The sequence below is a fragment of the Hemiscyllium ocellatum genome, chromosome 25 (assembly GCF_020745735.1).
Source record: "Hemiscyllium ocellatum isolate sHemOce1 chromosome 25, sHemOce1.pat.X.cur, whole genome shotgun sequence".
Lineage (NCBI taxonomy): Eukaryota > Metazoa > Chordata > Chondrichthyes > Orectolobiformes > Hemiscylliidae > Hemiscyllium > Hemiscyllium ocellatum.
In genome coordinates this window covers 41415644-41435059 of record NC_083425.1, presented here as the reverse complement: position 1 = coordinate 41435059, position 19416 = coordinate 41415644, and the positions used below count along the sequence as shown (strand labels likewise).

The following is a 19416-nucleotide window of genomic DNA, read 5'->3' as shown; positions in this document are numbered from 1 at the left end:
TTGTGTGTCCATATGGGTATGTTTGTGGTGGGGAGGGGGGGGGGGGGGGTGTTATGAGTGTCTGTGAGAGAGTGTGTGTATGTGTGAGTGTAAAGGGGTATAAATTTGCGAGAGGGTGTGTGAGCGTGTGACAGTGTACATGTGAGCGTATGAGAGAGATCTTCTATATGGGGTGTGTGTGTTTCAAAAGGAGTTCTGTGTCTGTATGTGTGTAGTGCAGTGAGGTCACCTGTAGTGTGATATGAACCCAAGGTCCTGGTTGAGGCCATCCCCCGGGTACCGAACTTGGCTATTAGCCTCAGCTTGGCCACTTGCATTGTTGTCTGTCCCGAAGTCCGCCATGGAGGACAGTCACCAGAAGGTCCAAGGTTGAATGTCTCGGACTGCTGAAGTGTTGTCTGATTGGAAGGGAACGCTGCTGTCTGTTGATTGTTGTATGGTGTCCATACGGCCATTGCCGTAGCCTCTGCTCGGTCTTGCCAATGTACCATACCTCAGGGCATCCATGTCTGCAGCATATGAGACACCAATTGTTAAAGTTCACTTGAGAATGTAACTTTAAAAAATTTCTGCAATTTACATATGAAAGAACTGAAACCAACATGTTCATTCTAAAAGATGAGAGACTTAACAAACAACAGGTCTTTTTAAATATATAATTTCAGTTACATCACACTGTAAACTTTTGCTATAAATTCTGTGTCTTATGATCTTATACTCCACAACCACCTAATGAAGGAGCAGTGTTCCGAAAGCACGTGCTTCCAAATAAACCTGGAGGACTATAACCTGGTGTTGTGTGATTTTTAACTAAAATTGGATTAATTGTTAGATCTATGTTGAGGAAGAACAAGTAACAAGTATCTCTGAGAGAAAATCTACTTAAAAACAATAGTGTATAACGACTGAAAAAATTAAACTTGCTTCTTAACTAGTTGTAACTGAATCAAAGTCTGGTTTTGCTTTTAGAGTACGGCAAACTTTTGTTTTAACTGGCATTGCATGAATCGGCACTCTGGATAGGTCAGCAAAATTTATATACCTCAAATACGGCAAAGCTTACTGTACTATTCTATGCAATTATTATAGTTTTTAATTATCTCAATCTAAATAGACTTGTTCAATCGACTGGCCACAGGTAATATCAACACTTCATTAAATTTCAAGTCAATTTTTCCTCAAATACCCCAATCTACTGCGATATCCAAATAGTCGGTTGAGGGTGCGAGTGACAAACTGTCTGCCAGTAAGTTTTACTTAAAGCAAAGTTGCATTATTATTTAAATGATTAATGCTGTAAATAAAGTAAAACAATGATGTATATACCAGTTGCAATACATGTCTATTACTTTACATGTATTTTTACTTTGATTATGTGGATCTCTTGGTTATCCAGTGGATTTGATGAACTGGCGCACTCCTGGTCGCATGGGTGCTGATTATTAATAAAATGTTTGCTTTACTACAGTACTTAAAAATTTATACTGTATCAGCAGCACATCTGGAGAAGGTAAAAAGATGATTTTGTGCACCGAATAACTATTTATAGCTTTAAATCACTAAAATCCTTTTTGATGATGTTATTAGTCTATGGGATTTGTATTATATTAATAGTAATGTGAATAACAAGGACAATCAGCAACAAGAGCTAAAACACAATTGGCCAGTTTTGCACCAATTCTCTAGCTGATCCATCCAAGTGTAGCCATTTCTGGCACAGTAGACTCCTCTCCCTAGCCTCTTGTTGCTGATTACATTTGCTAAATGACTCAAATGTGAAATACTGATTACTGAAATAAAACCAGAAAGTGCTGGAGAAACTAAAAAATTCTGGCAGCATCTGTGAAGATTTTGAGTCCAATTCGACTAATCTTTGAAATGGAGGAAACATTGAGAAGTTTTGAGTTTTAGCATGTAGAAAAGGTGAAGAAATATAGGAAAACAGTAACATGAACTGAAGTGGACTAGCTGCAAGAGTAGATCATAATCTAGGAATATTGCATCAATATCTCACCTCTTGACTTTCACGACGCCAGTTCACCATCTACAAGGCACAAGTCAAAAGTATGACAGAATACTCCCCACTTGCCTGGATGGGTGCGAGTTCAACAACACTCAAGAAGCTTGACATTATCCTGGATAAAGTAGCCTGCTTGATTTGTATTACATCCACAAACATCCATTCTCTCCATCACTGGATGCTAGTGGCAGCATTGTGTACCATTTACAATCTGCACTACACAACTTTACCAAAATTCCTTAATTAGCACTCTCCAAGCCCACAACCATTTCTTAGAAGGTCAATGGCACAAAATATATGGGAACATCACACACGTTCCGTTCCAAGCTTCCCACCATGCTGACTTGGAAGTGTTCCTTCAATGTCGAATCAAAATTCTGGAATTTCTTCCCTAATGACATTAAGGGCATTTCTTCCCCAGTCAACTGCAGTGGCTCACCACCACCTTCTCAAATGTGACTAAGAATGAGCAGTGATGATGCCCCAGCCAGCAATGCCCACATCTCATGAACTAAATTTTAAAAATATATATGTATAACATGCTGCCTTTCACAGAGTCAGAGTCGTATAGTGTGGAAACAGCCTCTGGGAGTTATTAATTTCAAGAGCGTAGTTGCAATTAAAAGGAAGCCTAGGTAACTACCTATGAGGCAAGAGATTTTGAGAGCTGTACTGATACGGTTGGCTGAAGTAGGGAGATGGAAGCAGACTGAGGCCAAATGGAAATTGGAGGAACAACATCTTTATATTTTGCCTGGGAAGTTTACAGCCCAATGGCCTCAATATCGACTTCACCAGCTTCAAAGTCCCTCATACTCCAGCCTTATCCCATGCCGAGCCTCTTCTCCTTGCCTCCCTGACATGTTCTGACCTGTCCATCTTCCTACTCAGTTATCTCCTCCACCGTTCCCACTGACCAATCACAATAACCCTACATGCATCCACCTATCACCATCCCACCTACCCTTCCCCAGCCCCACCTCCCCATCCCTCTTTTTACTTATGAGCTCCTCTTCCCCCTCCCCAGTACTGACAAAGGGTTTTGGGCTGAAACTTTCTTATTCCTCAGATGCTGTTTGACCTGATGTCTTCTTCCAGCTTCACATTTATTGACCCACACACTTTTCAATTCTAAGTGATTGAATTGAAGGTTCAAATAATGCATGGGGCCAATTAAAATATGTAATCCTTAGCTGCAAACACCCAAAGCTGATCTATGACTTTTTTTTAAATGAAGTACAGATTGTTGCTTGCACAAGAGGATTATTAAAGGTGAATGCACAGAAGGACATTTAAATAGTTGCCTGTTGTTGGGGAATTACATTGACTGGATTCTAGCATTTAGTTAAATAAATATAAATGTAACATTTAGGAATGGAGACAATAGTAATACAGGAAGCTGTGTCACAGACATGAACTTAGTGGTTGCTGATAGAGTCATACGGCATGGAAACAGACCCTTCAGTCCATGCCAACCAGATTAGCAGAGAAAAGAGAGAAATTTGGACAAGTTTTAGCAGATAAATCCATAGATATTTGATCTATTGCTTGTTACAGCACATGATTAACTCTACATTTAAGTGACATGCAAGAAGCAACGTTACAGGTGAGGTGAAAGTAGTCGTTTGGTAACTGGGTGCCTCAAACTTTTATGGTTTGATCGATGTTGGTGATACTTTAAGTACTTTGGTTCTTGGAATTGTCGGTAATGTTCGTGATCTCACTAACCACGTTCTTTGAAACAGGCCAAGACGATGTTTGATGGAGAAATGGCAAGTCTGGAGGCAATCTTGAAAACCAGCACCGTGAGAGTGCCAAAGCCAATAAAAGTGATCAGCCTCTCGGATGGTGGAGCAGTGTTTGTTATGGAACATTTAGATATTCATGGTTTAAACAGGTAATCTATAATCTGAAAATAAGACAGTTTCATATCATCATTCATCCAAAGTGAACCAGCTAATTTTTAAAATAGAAACACAATTTCCAAGTGAAAAGCTTGTTTTATACTCTGTGCTTTTGGAGATCAGGTGAGGTGGGTCTGCAGATAAAAGTTGGGATTCAACTCCATAATGGTATAATTACATATTGCATTTGGGTGTTTGTGAATGGGATGTATATGGGATGTGAATGCCACTGCCCTTCCCTAACTAAAGTTTAAGGGTCAACTGCCTTGCTGTGGGTCTGGAGTCCAATGTCGACACGTAACAAAAGCAGATTTTCTTCCCTAAAGGACATGTCAATCTGATGTATTTTTATGACTATCAGCAATGGTTATATGATGTTCGTTAGGCAAGCTTAATGATTGCATCAAAAGTAGACAGTATATTTATAAGTTGATGGCTAGAATATTCCTTTCAGTTATGTCTGTTAAGATTTGTGATTCCAGCTGATGAGAATGCTGGACAAATTGGTTCTCCAAGTGACTTGATAAATCATAAGTTTTATTTTTCTTATTTACTGTCTCTGAACATTTTCATAAAATGATACCAATATGCTTTTAACAAAAAACATGAACATTTATGTCCAAAAGGAAAATAAATCATAAACTGTTTTATATTATGCAAGAACATTTGAAACAAACTCATTACAATTATCAGTTTTTAAAAAAAAGTTCAAAATATTTATCCAAATATTTTGGTATCCTTATGGATACCAAAACCTCAGTGAAGGTTCTATCCCTGACTCCAAAGTCAAGCTCCTTGTTCAATTGAGATGATTAATTGACTTATTTTTGGCATAATTCTGCATTCATTCATTATTATCTTCTTTTGTTTACGTATTTTCCTAGTCGTGTAAACAAGCTGCTGATTCAGTTCACTTACTGACTATCATCTTCCTAACTGAACTGGTTTGTGTCTGGATGAACCAGCTTCTCAGCCCTTATCTGCCTCAGGTTGTATTTCATAAGTCAGCAAACAACTTAGCAATTATCTCAGTGGCTTGCTAGTCATTTGGCTAAATTCAGATATCTTGGATGTGTGGATATCTGAGAAATACTGTTTTTAGTTCTTTGTACAAAAATTGGTTTCTGGCTTTTTTTTTGTTTAAACGGCCAGTTCTTCGCGGAACTGCAAATAAAACTTCATTTTACTTGAATTTAGAACCTAAGCTTTCAAACAAGAATATGTTATGAACTTTCATCACACAGTTCATATTCTCTGTGATAGTTGCCATCTTCACAAAAGAGTGAAAATAGAACAAAAGCCATTGAAACTCCTTAGTGCATTGTTTTTAAGTATATGGAAAAATGATTTTAATGGTCATCTGTGTCAATTGGAAGCTTTGAAACTTCAAATTCTTTGTGCAGAACATTATTCGCATGCTTTGGTTTGACTACTGTCCTGCAATACTCATGGATTTTATATCCTACATTATATAAAAGACTTCTAGAAATCTTATGGTATGCTTCTTGTAGGAACTTTATCATGAATCCATAATAATGATGCCTCAGTCCTTAATTTGTTTGAGTGATTTTGATCAGGTGAAAATATTATGGTGCCCAAGTTAGCAATTGCTGTCCAGACTCTTGTGGTGCTGTGGTAGTCTCCCTACCTCTGAGTCAGGAAGCTCTATTTCAAGTCTCAGTTGCTCCAGAGTTGTGCCATAAGATCTCTGAACAGGATTTTTTAGAGAATATCTATTCTGTTGAAAATCTCCACCTGTGTTACTTTTGCAGAAGGCAGTGGTGAAGTGATAATGTCACTGGGCAAGTAATCCAGAGGCCCAGCTAATACTCAATAATGGGTTCAAATCCCATTATTATAGTTGGTGGAATTTAAATTAATTTTTTAAAACCGCAACTGTTAGGACTCTTATGGTGCAGTGATACTGTCCCTGCCTCTAGTTCAGAAGACCTGAGTTCACCTCCCACCTGTCAAAAGTAGCTCTGAACAGGTTGCTGAAAATAATCTGTTGTCAGAGCTCTTGATGGCACAGTGATAGTGTCTCTTTGAGCCAGAAGGCCTGAGTTCAGGTCACATTGCTGTAGAGGAGTGAACAGATCGATTAAAATTAGCAACTGTTGTCATGAAAGTAGATTAGAAATATTGTTTGAAATCTATATTGTTATAAATGTAGTTATCAGTAACGTTTCAATGCACTGATTTCTTCATAGACTGGTAGAGTCATAATACATTTGTTGAGATTAATTTTGTTATAAATAAAGTCATACGGCAGGGAAACCGGGCCTTCAGTCCAACTCGTTCATGCTGACCAAGTTGCTCAAACTAAACTAGTCCCACTTGCCTGCATTTATCCCATATCTCTCTCAACCTTTCCTATTCACATACCTACCCAAATGTCTTTTAAATGTTGTGATTGTACCTGCATCTACAACTTTCGCTGGCAGTTCATTCCACATCTGAACCACTCTCTGTATGAAAAAGTTACCCCTCCGGTCCCTTTTAAATATTTCTCCTCTCATCTTAAAATTTGTCCCTTAGTTTTGAGCACTTCCACCACCACCACTCTTTCCCCCACCCCCAGCCCACACACCCTGGGGGAAAAGATCTTTGTTATTCAACACATCTCCGTCTCTCGGGATTTTATATCATTTTATAAGGTCACCCCCACCATACTCCAGTGAGAAAAGTTCCAGCCAGTCCTTGTAACTCAAACCCAGAGTGCCAGCTACATCCTGGTAAATTTTTTTCTGTGCCCTCTCCAATTTAATAATATCCTTACTAAAGTAGGGCCACCAGAACTGTAGACAGCACTCCAGAGGTGGCTTCACCAACATCCTGTACAACCTCAACTTGACATCCCAACTCCTACTCTCAATGGTCTGAGCACTGAAGGCTAGCATGCCAAATGCTTTCTTAACCAACCTGTCTATCTGTGACACAGCTTCCAAAGAATGATGCACCTGAGCCCCAAAGTCTGTCTGTTTGACAGTAGTATATTTGCCCTGAGATGTTGGATCTGCTTGTGAGATAATCACAGCCAGTCTGTGGTGCAGTAACTTAAGCAACACTTCAAAAAGACAGGCTAGGAATTAGATGGAATTGGGCAAAATCAGAAATGGAATGTGAGTCATTGAGTTACACAGCAGGGAAATAGACCCTTCAGTTCAATCATTCCGTGCCGAAATTATCCCAACTAAACAAGTCCCACCTGCCTGCTCCTGGCCCATATCCCTACAAACCTTTCCTCTTCATGTATCTATCCAAATGTCTTTTAAACATTGTAATTGTACTCACATTCACCACTTTCTCAGGAAATTCAATCCACACACGAACCACCTTCGGTGTTTAAAAAAAATGATGCTTCTTATGTCTTTTTTAAATCCTTCTCCTCTCAACTTAAAAATGTTCCTCCTCGTCTTGAAAACACCCATAATAGGAAAAAGACGACTACTATTAACCCTATCTATAACCCTCATTATTTTATAAACTTCTATCAGATCATCTGTCAACCTCCTACTCTCTAGTGAAAAAAGCCCCGGCCTATCCAGCCTTTCTTCATAACACAGACCTTCCATACCGGAATGTCCTGGCAAATCTCTTCTGAACCCTCTCCAGCTTGATAATATCCTTCCTATAATCAGAAGTGGAAACAGTATTCCACAAGAGTCCTCACCAATGTCCTGTACAACCTCAAAATGACTTCCCAACTCCTACACTCAAAGGACTGAGCAATGAAGGCAAGTGTGCCAAATGCCATTTTAACCATCCTGTTTATATGTGACGCAAACTTCAAAGAATTATGTACCTGCACCCCTCAGTCCCTCTGTTTTACAACACTACCCAAGGCCCTATCATTAATTATATAAGTCTTACCCATGTTTATTGTACGAAAATGCAGTATCTTGCATTTATTCAATTGAACTCCATCTGATATTTTTCGCTCATTGACCCATTTGATCAAGATCCCTTTGGAATCTTAGAAAACCTTCTTCACTATCTAAAATGTCACCAGTTTTGGTGTCATCCACAAACTTACTAACCATGCTTTCTATATTCTTATCCAAATCATTTATGTGAATGACAAACAAAGGAGGACCCAGAATCAATCCCTGTGGAACACCACTAGTCACAGGCCTCCAATCTGAAAAGCAACCCTCCACCATTACTCTGTCTCCCGGCGTGAAGCCAATTTTGTATCCAGTTGGCAAGCTCATCCTGAATCCCATGTGACCCAACTTTACTAATTAATCTGTCGTACTGAACCTTCTCAAAACTTTACTAAAATCCAAATAAACAATGTCTACTTGCTTCAATCTTTTGAGAACAGGTCACTGAGCTCTTTGGATCAATCTTTTTGGTAACTTTCTCAAAAAACTCAAATCAAGTATGTGAAATGCAATTTTCCTTGCACAAAACCATGCTGCCTATCCTTAATCAATTTTTGCCTCTCTAAAGGTCTGTAAATCCTATATTTTATAGTCACCTCTAACAATTACATACAACTGAAGTCAGCCTCTCAGCCTCCAGTTCCCTGGTTTCTCCTTACAACTTTTCTTAAACAAAGGTACAACATTAGTCACCCTTCAGTCATCAGGCACCTCAACTGTAGTTATAGGTGATGCAAATATTTCTGCAAGGGTCTCGTAATTTCTTCTCTTACTTCCCGTAACGCTCTTCGATACATTAGATCAGATCCCAGAGATCTATCCAACTTTATAGTCTTTGAGACCTCCTGAACTTCCTCTTCCATAATGTGAACTGTTTTTAAAACATCAAAGTTTATTTTTCTGCATTCTCTCGACTCCATTTCTTTCTCCACAGTAAAAAACTGACGTGAAATAGTATCTGTCCCAAAGTTCAACATAAAGACAACCTCCTTAATCTTTGAGGGGTTCTACCCTCTCTCTAGTTACCCTCTTGCTCTTGGCATTTGTAGAATCTCTTTGGATTATCCTTAGCCTTATCTGTCAATGCTATCTCATATCCTCTGTTTGCATGGAATGGTTTTCGCATTTTACTTTTGGGGAAATGAAAGCAGAGTGCTTCCTAGAGTTAAGACTGGAAGGTTGAATATGATGCACATTTTTAGATATTGAAAGAGTGGCACCAGACAATAGATACTCTTAAAAATATAGTATTGATTCTTTGTTTTGCAGTGCCTATGAGTAGTGACAACTGGCCAATCAACAGATTTTTCTTGGTTTGCTTGTTCAACGCGTTTTGAAAATATGTTGCTATTTCCAATTCTGGTGTTGTTGTTTCCTTCTAGACATATGGCCACATTAGGAGAGCAGCTGGCAAATCTGCATCTCCACAATGAAAAGCTAAGGGATCAGGAAAGTAAAGATGCACATACTGTTGGTAAATTTATTTATCGTTGCTATAATCTATATCCAGTGTTGAGCTTCAGTTTCATGAATTACATAATCCAGATTCTTATATTTTTTTTATTGACACCAACACAACCAAAGGGAAAAATCATATCTGGTGGTTGTGAATAATTTTTATGTTCTGCAATCCCCTTTGGACATTGTCAAATCTTGACATTTTAAGACCCCTAGGGTCCCAAACTTTTAAGTAGTATGCATGAACTAGAGTCATATTTGCAGATGATACAAAAAATAGGTGGAAAGGCAGGTTGTGAGAGGGATGCAAATAGTTTACAGAGAGATATTGACCGTTTAGGTAAATTGGCAAAGAGTTGGCAAATGGGACCTTGTGGAAAAATGTGAAGTTGTTCATTTTGGATGGGAGAACAAAAGAACAAGGTATTATTTCAATTGAGAAAAGCTGCAGATAGCTGCAACACAAAGGGAACTTGGGTACTTGTGTACGAAACACAGAAATCTAACAAACAGATGCACCATGTAATCAGAAAGACTGATGGACTGTTGGCCCTTATTTCAAGGGGGTTGGAGAATAACAGTAGTCGTGTTCTTAGTGCAACTGTACAAGGTGCTAGTGAGACTACATCTGGAGTATTGTGAGCAGTTTTGGCTCTTTATTTAAGGAAAGACATTATATCATTGGAGGCCTTTCAGAGAAGGTTCGTTAGGATGATTCCTGGTATGGAAGGATATTTTTCTAAGGAAAGCTGAAACCGCTTGTGACTCTCTTCCCTGGAGATTAGAAGCATGAGAGGTGATTTCATTGAAACATAAATAATTCTTAAGGGGCTTGACAAGGCTAAATGCTAAGAGGATGTTTCTCCTCATGGAATGGTCTAGGACCAGAGGGCATAGTCTCAGAATAAAGGGATGCCTATTTAAGACTGAAATGAGGAGGAATGTATTCTCTGAGAGGATTGTGAGTCATTGGAACCCCATGCCATGGAGAGGTGTTGGTGCAGAGACTTTATGAATATTGAATGTTAAGGTAGGTAGTTTCTTGATCAATAGGGGATTCAAGGGTTATGGAAAAAGGGCAGGAAAATGGATGTGAGAAGTGTTGGATCAGCCATGATCCTATTGAATAGTGGAGCAGACTCGAAGCGCTGAATGGCCTCCTCCGTCCCTAATTGTTATGACTTATATTTGGTTTGTTATTGGCTAGTGATAGATGATACACAACTCTGTTTGGAAAGTAGTATTAAAATTGAATGAATGTAGTTGTACTTACTAAAATCTTATGAAGACACTGGTCTAAACATGTTTTTTTTCTGTCTGAGATAGGCAAAGGACCAGGACAGTCTGAAATCCAGTATGTGAGCAGATTTGGGTTTCATACCACTACCTGCTGTGGTTATATCCCGCAGGTAGGCTAATGTTTGTATTCCTTGAACACATATAGGACTTCAACACGCTCCGATGCATTCTTAAGAAATTGTTGACAAATTATTGTGCTTTTTAAAATTAAATTTACAGACTTGGATGATAAAGAAAAGCTTCATTATATTGTCTCTGCTTCACAAATTGCTTCAAAGCTAATGAAGTATTTCTGAAGTGGAGCTAATATTATAACGTAGTGAAATGCAGCAACCAGTTTGTGCATAGCATAGTCTCCGAACAGTGACCTCTTTATCTCCAACTGCCTCACCCACTCCAACCTCTCATCCTTGCAATGCGCAGCCCTCCACCCCATCTGCTCCAACGCTAACCTCACCATTAAACCAATGAACGGGGTGGAGGGGGGTTTGCAGTGGTTGTAAGGTGCACAGACCTCCACCTCACCAAAGCCAGATGCCAACTTGCTGATATCTCCTCCTACTGCTCCCTCGACCACGAGTCCACCTCTCATCACCAAACCATGATCTCCCAAATTATCCATAACCTCATCACCTCAGGAGATCTCCCATCTGCAGCCTCCAACCTCATAGCTCCCCAGCCCCACACTGCCCAGTTTTATCTCTTACCCAAAGTTCGTAAACCTGACTGTCCCAGTCAACATATTGTCTTTGCCAGCTTCTTCCCCATTGAACTCATCTCCTCATATCTTGACTCCCTCCTGTCCCCCTTGGTCCAGGAGCACCCCACATACGTTTGGGACACCACCCATTCCCTCTACCACCTCCATGATTTTCGATTCCCCAGCCCCCATACCTCTACTTCACCATGGACATCCCCCATGGCGAAGCCCACAAACCCTCCATCCCTTCCTCTCCCACCAACCTAACCAGTACTTCTCCACTGACGCACACATTCGTTTAAGGGAACTGGTCTTCACTCTCAATAACTTTGAATCCTCTCACTTCCAACAGGCCAGAGGGCTAGCCAAGGGCACCCACATGGTTCCAGCTATGACTGCCTCTTCATAGGATACGTTGGACAGTCTACCTTCCCTAGTTATACTGGCACCATCCTCTATCTTTCCCTCCACTACATTGATGATTATATCAATATCACCTCATGCTCCCTTGAGGAGGTTGAACAGTTTATCAACTTCACCAATACCTCCCACTCTGACCTCAAGTTCACATGGATCATTTCCAACACCTCCCTCTCCTTTCTGGACCCCTCTATCTCCATCTCTGGCAACTGACTAAATATAGATATCTATTTCAAACCCAACGACTCCCACAGCTTCCTTGGCTGCACCTCTTCCCAGCCCCCTTCTGTAAAAACACAATTCCATACTTCCATTTCTTCTGCCTCCACTGTTCTGAGGAGAAGCAATTCCACTCCAGGACATCACAGATGGCCTTCTATTTCAGGGATCAAAATTTCCCTCGCCACCCCTATCAGTATTCCATAGAGACCATTCCCTCTGTGATTTCCTTGTTATGTTCACGCCCCCGCCACCACTGCCCCACCCCCCCCACCAACTCACCCTCCACATTCGGCACCTTCCCTTGCCGCCGCAAGAGTGTAAAACCTGCGCTCACACCTCCACTCCTCCCCCCCCCCACCCCCCATCATCTCCATCCAAGGCCCTAGTGGATCTTTTCACATCCGGCAGAGATTTTTCTGCACATTCACCCACCTCATCTACTGCGTCCATTGCTCGCGATGTGGTCTCCGCTACATCGGGAAGATAGGATGCCAACTCATGAGGTGTTTCAGGGAACATCTCTGGGACGCATGCTCCAAACAACCCACCACCCAGTGACCACTTCCCATTCCCCCAACGACATGCAAGTCCAGGGCCGCCACCACCGCTAAATCAAAGCCACCTGCCAATTGGAGCAACACCGCCTCATCTTCCACCTTGGGACCTTTCAACCACACAGTATCAATATCAACTTCAATCTCCCCTACCCCCACCTCATCCCACAACAAACTCTCCACTAGGCACTGCCAGCTTGACCCGTCCTACCTGTCCATCTTCCTCCTCACCTATCTGCTCCACCTTCCCCACCAACCTATCACAATTGCCCGCTAGCTGTATCCACCTATTGCCTTTTCACAGTGATAAAGGAGCAGATAATAATTTGTTGATGTTGATTTAAGATTCAATGTTGATTGGGACACTGCAGAGATTCCTTTACACATGGTACCTTTAATGCCCGTTTAGACAGCATGTGTGTTGACGTACATTTGGTGTAAAAAAAAGCCCTCTGACTATTTAAATAGAAGTAAAATACTACAGATGCTGGAAATCTAGAATAAGATATGAAGAAGAGTCATATTGGACTCAAAACATTAATTCTGTTCTCTCTCCATGGATGCTGGCAGACCTATTAACTTTCTCCAGCATTGTCTGTGAGTATTTTAAGGTATGGATAGCAGTTATATCTAGAACTGAATTTCAAATTTGCTAAGGTGCAAATAAAACTTCCCATGAAATTCAATTATAAATCTTGATCTTTCTGAATTTTGTTGAGTTACTATACGTTTATGGTTTAATCAAATCTGGAGGGGTAAGTAAATTCACTCTCTTACTCCAGAGTTTGTTTATAACAGAGTAGATTATTTTTATGAAGGTGTGTTTCTTTACTGTTTAATCTGAACTAGAATTCAGATTAAACAGTAAAGACAAAAAAACACTGCTCCTTCATCCAGGTGGCTGTGGAGCAAGATCATAAGACTCAGGCTTATAACAACAGCATTGCAGTGTCATGGAATGTAATATTAAACAAATTTAGAATGACCATGTCATTCTAAAACATGGAAGACTTACTGCAGTGTATCTTGTATATGGAGTGCATTCCTGCCACTGTCCATTGATTATCAAGGGAGTGAATGTTGAAGATGGTGGATAGAGTGCCAATCAAGGGAGCTACTTGTCTTGGATGGTGTCAAGCTCCTTGCAGATACAGCCATCCAAGCAAGTGGAGAGAATTCCATCACACTCCTGAATTATACCTTGTAGATGGAGGACAGGCAATAAAGAAGTTGGTGATAAGTTACTTGCCTTACAAATATGAGCATCTGATCTGTTCATTGTAGCCACAATACGTATTTGATTATTCCAGTTCATTTTCAAACTCCCAGGATGTTGACAGTTGAGACATTTGGTGATGGTAGTGCCACTGATCACTAAAGGTTGATGGTTTAGTTCTCTCTTAATGAGAATGATCATTTCCCACCACGTATGTGATGTGAATTTCACTTGATCTCAATAGCCCAAGCCTGGATTTTGTCCAGGTCTTGCTGCAAATGGATATAGACTGCTTCAATATCTGAGGGCTGATGAATTGTGCTGAGCAATATCAGCGAGCAGGGTCACTTCTGGCCTTATGATGAAGGGAAAGTCATTGATGAAGCAACTGAAGATGGTTGGGCTTTGAACATTACCTTGAGAAAAGCTTTCCTCAACATTGAAAGAATGACCTCCAAAAGCTGCACCAGTTCTTTTATGCAAGGTATGACTTAACCAGTGGAAAAAGTCCCCTGCCCTCCCAATTGCCTCCATTTTTGCTGGGTTCCAGCCTCGGGCAACTGTCTGTGTGGAGTTTACATATTCTCCCCGTATCTGCGTGGGTTTCCTCTGGGTGCTCCGGTTTCCTCCCACAGTCCAAAGATGTGCAGATTAGGTGAATTGGCCAAGCTAAATTGCCCCTAGCGTTCAGGGATGTGTAGGTTGGGGGCATTTGTATGGGGTAAATAAATGTAGGCTAATAGGGGAATGGAATGGATCTGGGTGGATTACTCTTCAGAGGATTGGTGTAGACTTTTTGGGCCAAAGGGCCTGTTTCCACTCTAGGCATTCCATGATTCTATGACTTCTTAATGCCATACTTGTTCAATTGCTACTTTTATGTCAAGGGCAGTCACTCGCACTTCACCTCTCAAGTTAAGCTCTTTTTATCCATGTTTGAACCAAAGTTGGACAAGAGAGGAGGAGTTAATTTACGCTGATGAAAACCAATTGAGCATCAATGAGAGGTTATTCCTTTGCAAATGTTGCTTGATAGTTCTGTTGACTACCCCTTTCATCAGTTTACTGATGATTGAGAATAGACTAATCGGGCTGCAATTAGCCAAGTTGAGCTTGTCTACTTTTTCTCTATGGAACATATCTGGGAAATTTTCCACGTTGTTTGGTAGATGCCAGTGTTGTAGCTGTACTGCAATAGCTTGATTAGAGGCACTGCTAATTTTGGAGCATGTCTTCAGTGATAATGCCAGAATATTGTCAGTGCCTGTAACTTTTACATTGTCCAGAGCCTTTAGCCACTTCTTGATATCACGAGCAGTGACTTGCATAGGCTGAAGATTAGCATCTGTGATTCTGGGGACCTCTGGAGGAGGCTGATGTGGCTCATCCACTTAGTACTTCTCGTTAAGGATGGATGTTAATGCTTCAGCCTTGTCTTTTGCACTGATTGGTCGTGCTGTCCAGTAATTAAAGATGTTTGTGGAGTGTTCTCCTCCCACAACGTAATATGACGTAATAATATATAAGACCACATAAGATATATAAAAAACAGAATTAGACCATTGAGTCTGCTCTGCCATTTGATCATAGCTAATGTGCTTCTCAAGCCCAATCTCCTTTCTTCTCCCCACAACACTTGATCCCCTTACTAGTTAATACCTGTCTAACTCTGTCTTAAGTACTCAGAATGACTGAGCCGACACAGCCTTCTGCGGCAATGAGTTGGTTGTGAAATCACGTAGTCCTGTCTATTGCATGCTACTTCCTCAATTTAGCATACAATTTAGCAAACAAACCTGTGTTGCAGCTTCACCAGATTGCCACTTTATTATAGGTAGACCTGGTGTTGCTCCTGAATGGCCTCCTGCACTTCATTGAACTAGGGTTGATCTCCTTACTTGGTGATTTGTAGTACACTGGTTAGATACTGTGGTTACTATAATTCTACTGGTGACCCAGAGTGCTGCCCACTTTTGTGTTGCTAGGTTTGTTTCAAATCTTTCCCATTTAGCACAGTGATCATGCTGCACAATACAATAATAGTGCTCCACACCATGATAAAATGACGACTTGCTGCAGGCTATCTTAAAACATAACACGCGCTACGTGAGCCTTTGACAATGGCCAATTATTTTATGTAAAATTTCCAATTGGGAACAATTTTTTTTCTTTAAGAGACGATTTTATACTTTTGGAATTAATTGCCTCCATATGAAGTGAACATCAGAAACAGGGATAAAGAGTTTTTCTGTTTGTGCCTTCTCAGCTGTTTGACTCACTAAAACATAACGTCAGAAAATAATTCATAATTCAGCAGTGAGTAGAAGATTATAGACTTGATACTTAAACATCTGGAAGGGACTGCATTGAAGATATAAGGCTGCACAAAAAAACAATGGTCTTTTCATGTCAGTCTGGCAATGCAAATGTTTTTAGAACTTAGCTTAATACCTCCAGTATGAATTGTGGACCTTACTACCACTTTTATACAACCTGTGTTTTGTGGTGTCAATGAATGTATGACGCTCTACTGATTTTATTCAGTGAGGACCTTTGAAGTAATCTGTGCAAAAACTGCACACATCATAGCCATTCAATCTAAAGATATTATGTTGTCTGCAAAGAAGCCTGTTAGCGAATATAAATATTTGAAGAAATGAAGCTTCCTTAATAGTAAATTGTTTAAGTATAGTGGTGGATGGTCATAGAATATGAGTTCACTGACTGGGGTTGCTAATTGATCCTGGCTGACAGATATAAATGAGAGTGTCAGAGATTCTGTTCACTCTGAGAGCTGGCTGTGAGTGAGCTAGATCAGTGTCAAGGACTCTCCATGTTTAAATAAAGGGTGATTTGATGATGGGATACCAGCCTTTGCGGAGTCATTTCAAGTACAATATTTGCACAACTGTATAGATTCTATAAAGTAGCAAATTGTATTGTTCTACACTTATACATATCCTACAGAATAGAAATACAGAACACTTCCACCATCATCAAATTTTAATATTCTGCTACTGCAGCCTGCATTTCTGTAAATAACTAAGAATATGTTTCTAACATGAAATTTAGATTGGTTTTGTTGTAGCAGCTCTGCAAAAAGAATTTTTCTTTTGTTTAGCAGAAAACAATACTTGTAAGACAAGTATTGAGCCACAATAAAATAAATGGTCATTTAAATTAAAATGTTCAATTTTCTCTCATCAGAATAATGACTGGCAGAGTGACTGGGTTAACTTCTTTATTCGGCAACGTCTTCAACTACAGTTGGATTTAATTGAAAAGGAATATGGTGACCGTGAAGTTAGGGAACTCTGGTCAAAGCTTCAGGTACAATTACTATGGCACAAATCTTTCATGCTGAAACTTAGCCAAGCAACTGATTCAAATTTGATTGAATGATCTCAGTAGACTGAAAAGCTTATTTTATTAATTTATTTATTCATTGTTACAAATTTGATAATTGTGCTTTCTGTTTTTAAAACTGGGGTCCATAGGAACACACTCACCTGAATACTTGACATTTATGGGTTGAAATCCTATTGTACACTAAGTATGGATTGATCAGGATATTTGCTTACGTAGAATCTTCCCCTAATATCTCCTTCTGTTGGGGGGATTTATTCCTATATTTTTAGCGCAACAGAGCTTGTCTGTGTCATGGAATAGAAACACGCTCCCAAACATGCCATAGTGTATGTCAATGCACACCTAGACCACAAGTTGTGCTTCTTCTCTGTGTTACACTAACTGTTGACACTTATCTTTACAGTTGAAGATACCTGCTCTATTTCATGATGTGGAAATCACCCCTGCTCTCCTTCATGGAGACCTGTGGGGAGGAAACATTGGACAAGTAGAAGATGGCCCTGTCATATTTGACCCCTCCTCCTTCTATGGCCACTCTGAGTACGAATTATCAATATCTGGAATTTTTGGAGGGTTTAGCACCGCATTCTACACAGCATATTATAACAAAATTCCCAAGGCATCAGGATTTGAGAAGCGACTGAAACTTTACCAACTCTTCCATTACCTGAATCATTGGAATCATTTTGGGACAGGATATAGAGGGTCATCTATAAGCACGATGAAAGCGTTACTGAAGTAATGATATCATCCTCTTGGATCAAATAATATTAAAAATGATTCCTGACTGATGACAAATTAATTTGTGCTTACTTTTTAAAAATGGTAACAAGAAACCTATACTTGGATGAAGATGAAATATTTAATATAAATTAATGAATTCATGCATTATTGCTAACTGAACAAGATTTCATTGTACATTAAAGCTTGAAGCTAACTGTGATTTCATACTTCAAAATAACATTTGCAGTAACCGTATAATAACTAAGCAAATAAAGTGTGATAACTTTTAAATGTGAGATATTAACTTCTGTCGAATGATGTTTTTTATGAAACTTAATGCATCATTTTGTTACTGACTCTGATCGATCATACAACCAGGTGAGGAAGGGAACTAGCTCTTCTCATTTTAACCCTTCTCATTTGGTAGCTACAAATATTTTTAGTTCTGTTTAGCAGAAGCTATCACATTTCAATATAATCTTTTAAAAAATTAGTTACCAAGGTTTGTTTGAGTTAAAGAATGAGGAATTTTGTTGTTTACCCACCCTGAGACAAAATAATAAAAATATTATATCAAGTACACACACAAGAATAGGTAATAAATTTAAAAACGAAGGTGTACACACAGAGAATAAAGGTTTTAAAGATTAAGTCCTGAGAATGTTTTAGGTCTTATAACTTGACACCACAGTTCTTCTTTTGTTGTCTGGTATCTTAAACATTGGTGAGGTTTATAGGTATCTTTGAGTTCTTGGTGAAAGATTGATTCCACTGTTTGCTTTTGCACTGGATTCTGCTTTTTGAGATGGTGGGAGAAACAGGTAGGGAGAGAGAAAAACTTTCAGTTCTGGCATACAGTTCAATTTCCATCTCTGTTCTAATACTCAAAAGCAGCAACTGAAATTTAGTTCAGTGTGTATTCCTGAGTCTGTATCCTTTCTCAAATCTGTGGTTAGGTGATGACTACAGTGATTTTGTGTCAATATTTCTTCCTCTTTGAAAACCATTTAAATTCATGATAGGTCTCAGATATAACAATCAAATAACAGAAATTAAAATGTAGTCTATATTTGCCACTGTTATAACATTGATAAAACTGTGATCTCAGTTGTGAGATTTATTATAATATAACAGGATTAAATTGCCAGTGCAAATTTGTCAGTATGAAGGAAAATGTAAAGAAGGTGAAAACTCCACAGAGGCCGGTATCCCATCAAGTCACACATTATTTACACATTCACAGTAATTGACACTGGTCCACCTCCCTCAGAGCCAGCTCTCAGACTGAATCGAACCTCTGACACTAGTATTTCCTTTTTTTTTCCCTATTAACTCCCACACTACCGCCTAACTGCAGTTGTGCTTATTTTTTTCCCCAGCACCCATGTTGTGTGTGTGCAGGTGTGAGACACAGTGAGAGACACAAGGTGCACGAATCTTTATTCAATTTCCGCCATCAGGAAGAAAGGAAACACCCGAGTGGCCAGTGACAAGCAATGCCCTTCACACAAAGGGGCAATGTTGTATGATCAAACAGTGAAGGGGAGGGCAGGGATTAAATCAAAATAGAGTTGGAGGGGGAAATAATGTACTCCACTCCCTGAAGTGCCCACCTCTCCCTGAACAACTCCAGGGTGTGGGTGG

At 39.7% G+C, this 19416-nt stretch overlaps 1 protein-coding gene across 1 annotated transcript in view; it reads left to right on the top strand.

The window, feature by feature from the left end:
- fn3krp (fructosamine 3 kinase related protein) overlaps positions 1-18021 on the top strand; it is a 28076-nt gene extending 10055 nt beyond the window's left edge. Inside the window, exons 2-6 of the mRNA XM_060844595.1 lie at positions 3766-3917; positions 9194-9285; positions 10596-10678; positions 16888-17010; positions 17453-18021. Of these exons, the coding sequence (XP_060700578.1) occupies positions 3766-3917; positions 9194-9285; positions 10596-10678; positions 16888-17010; positions 17453-17791 (789 nt within the window). The 3' untranslated portion in view covers positions 17792-18021. The remainder of the gene's footprint in view (positions 1-3765; positions 3918-9193; positions 9286-10595; positions 10679-16887; positions 17011-17452) is intronic.
- The last annotated feature ends 1395 nt before the right edge of the window (positions 18022-19416 follow it).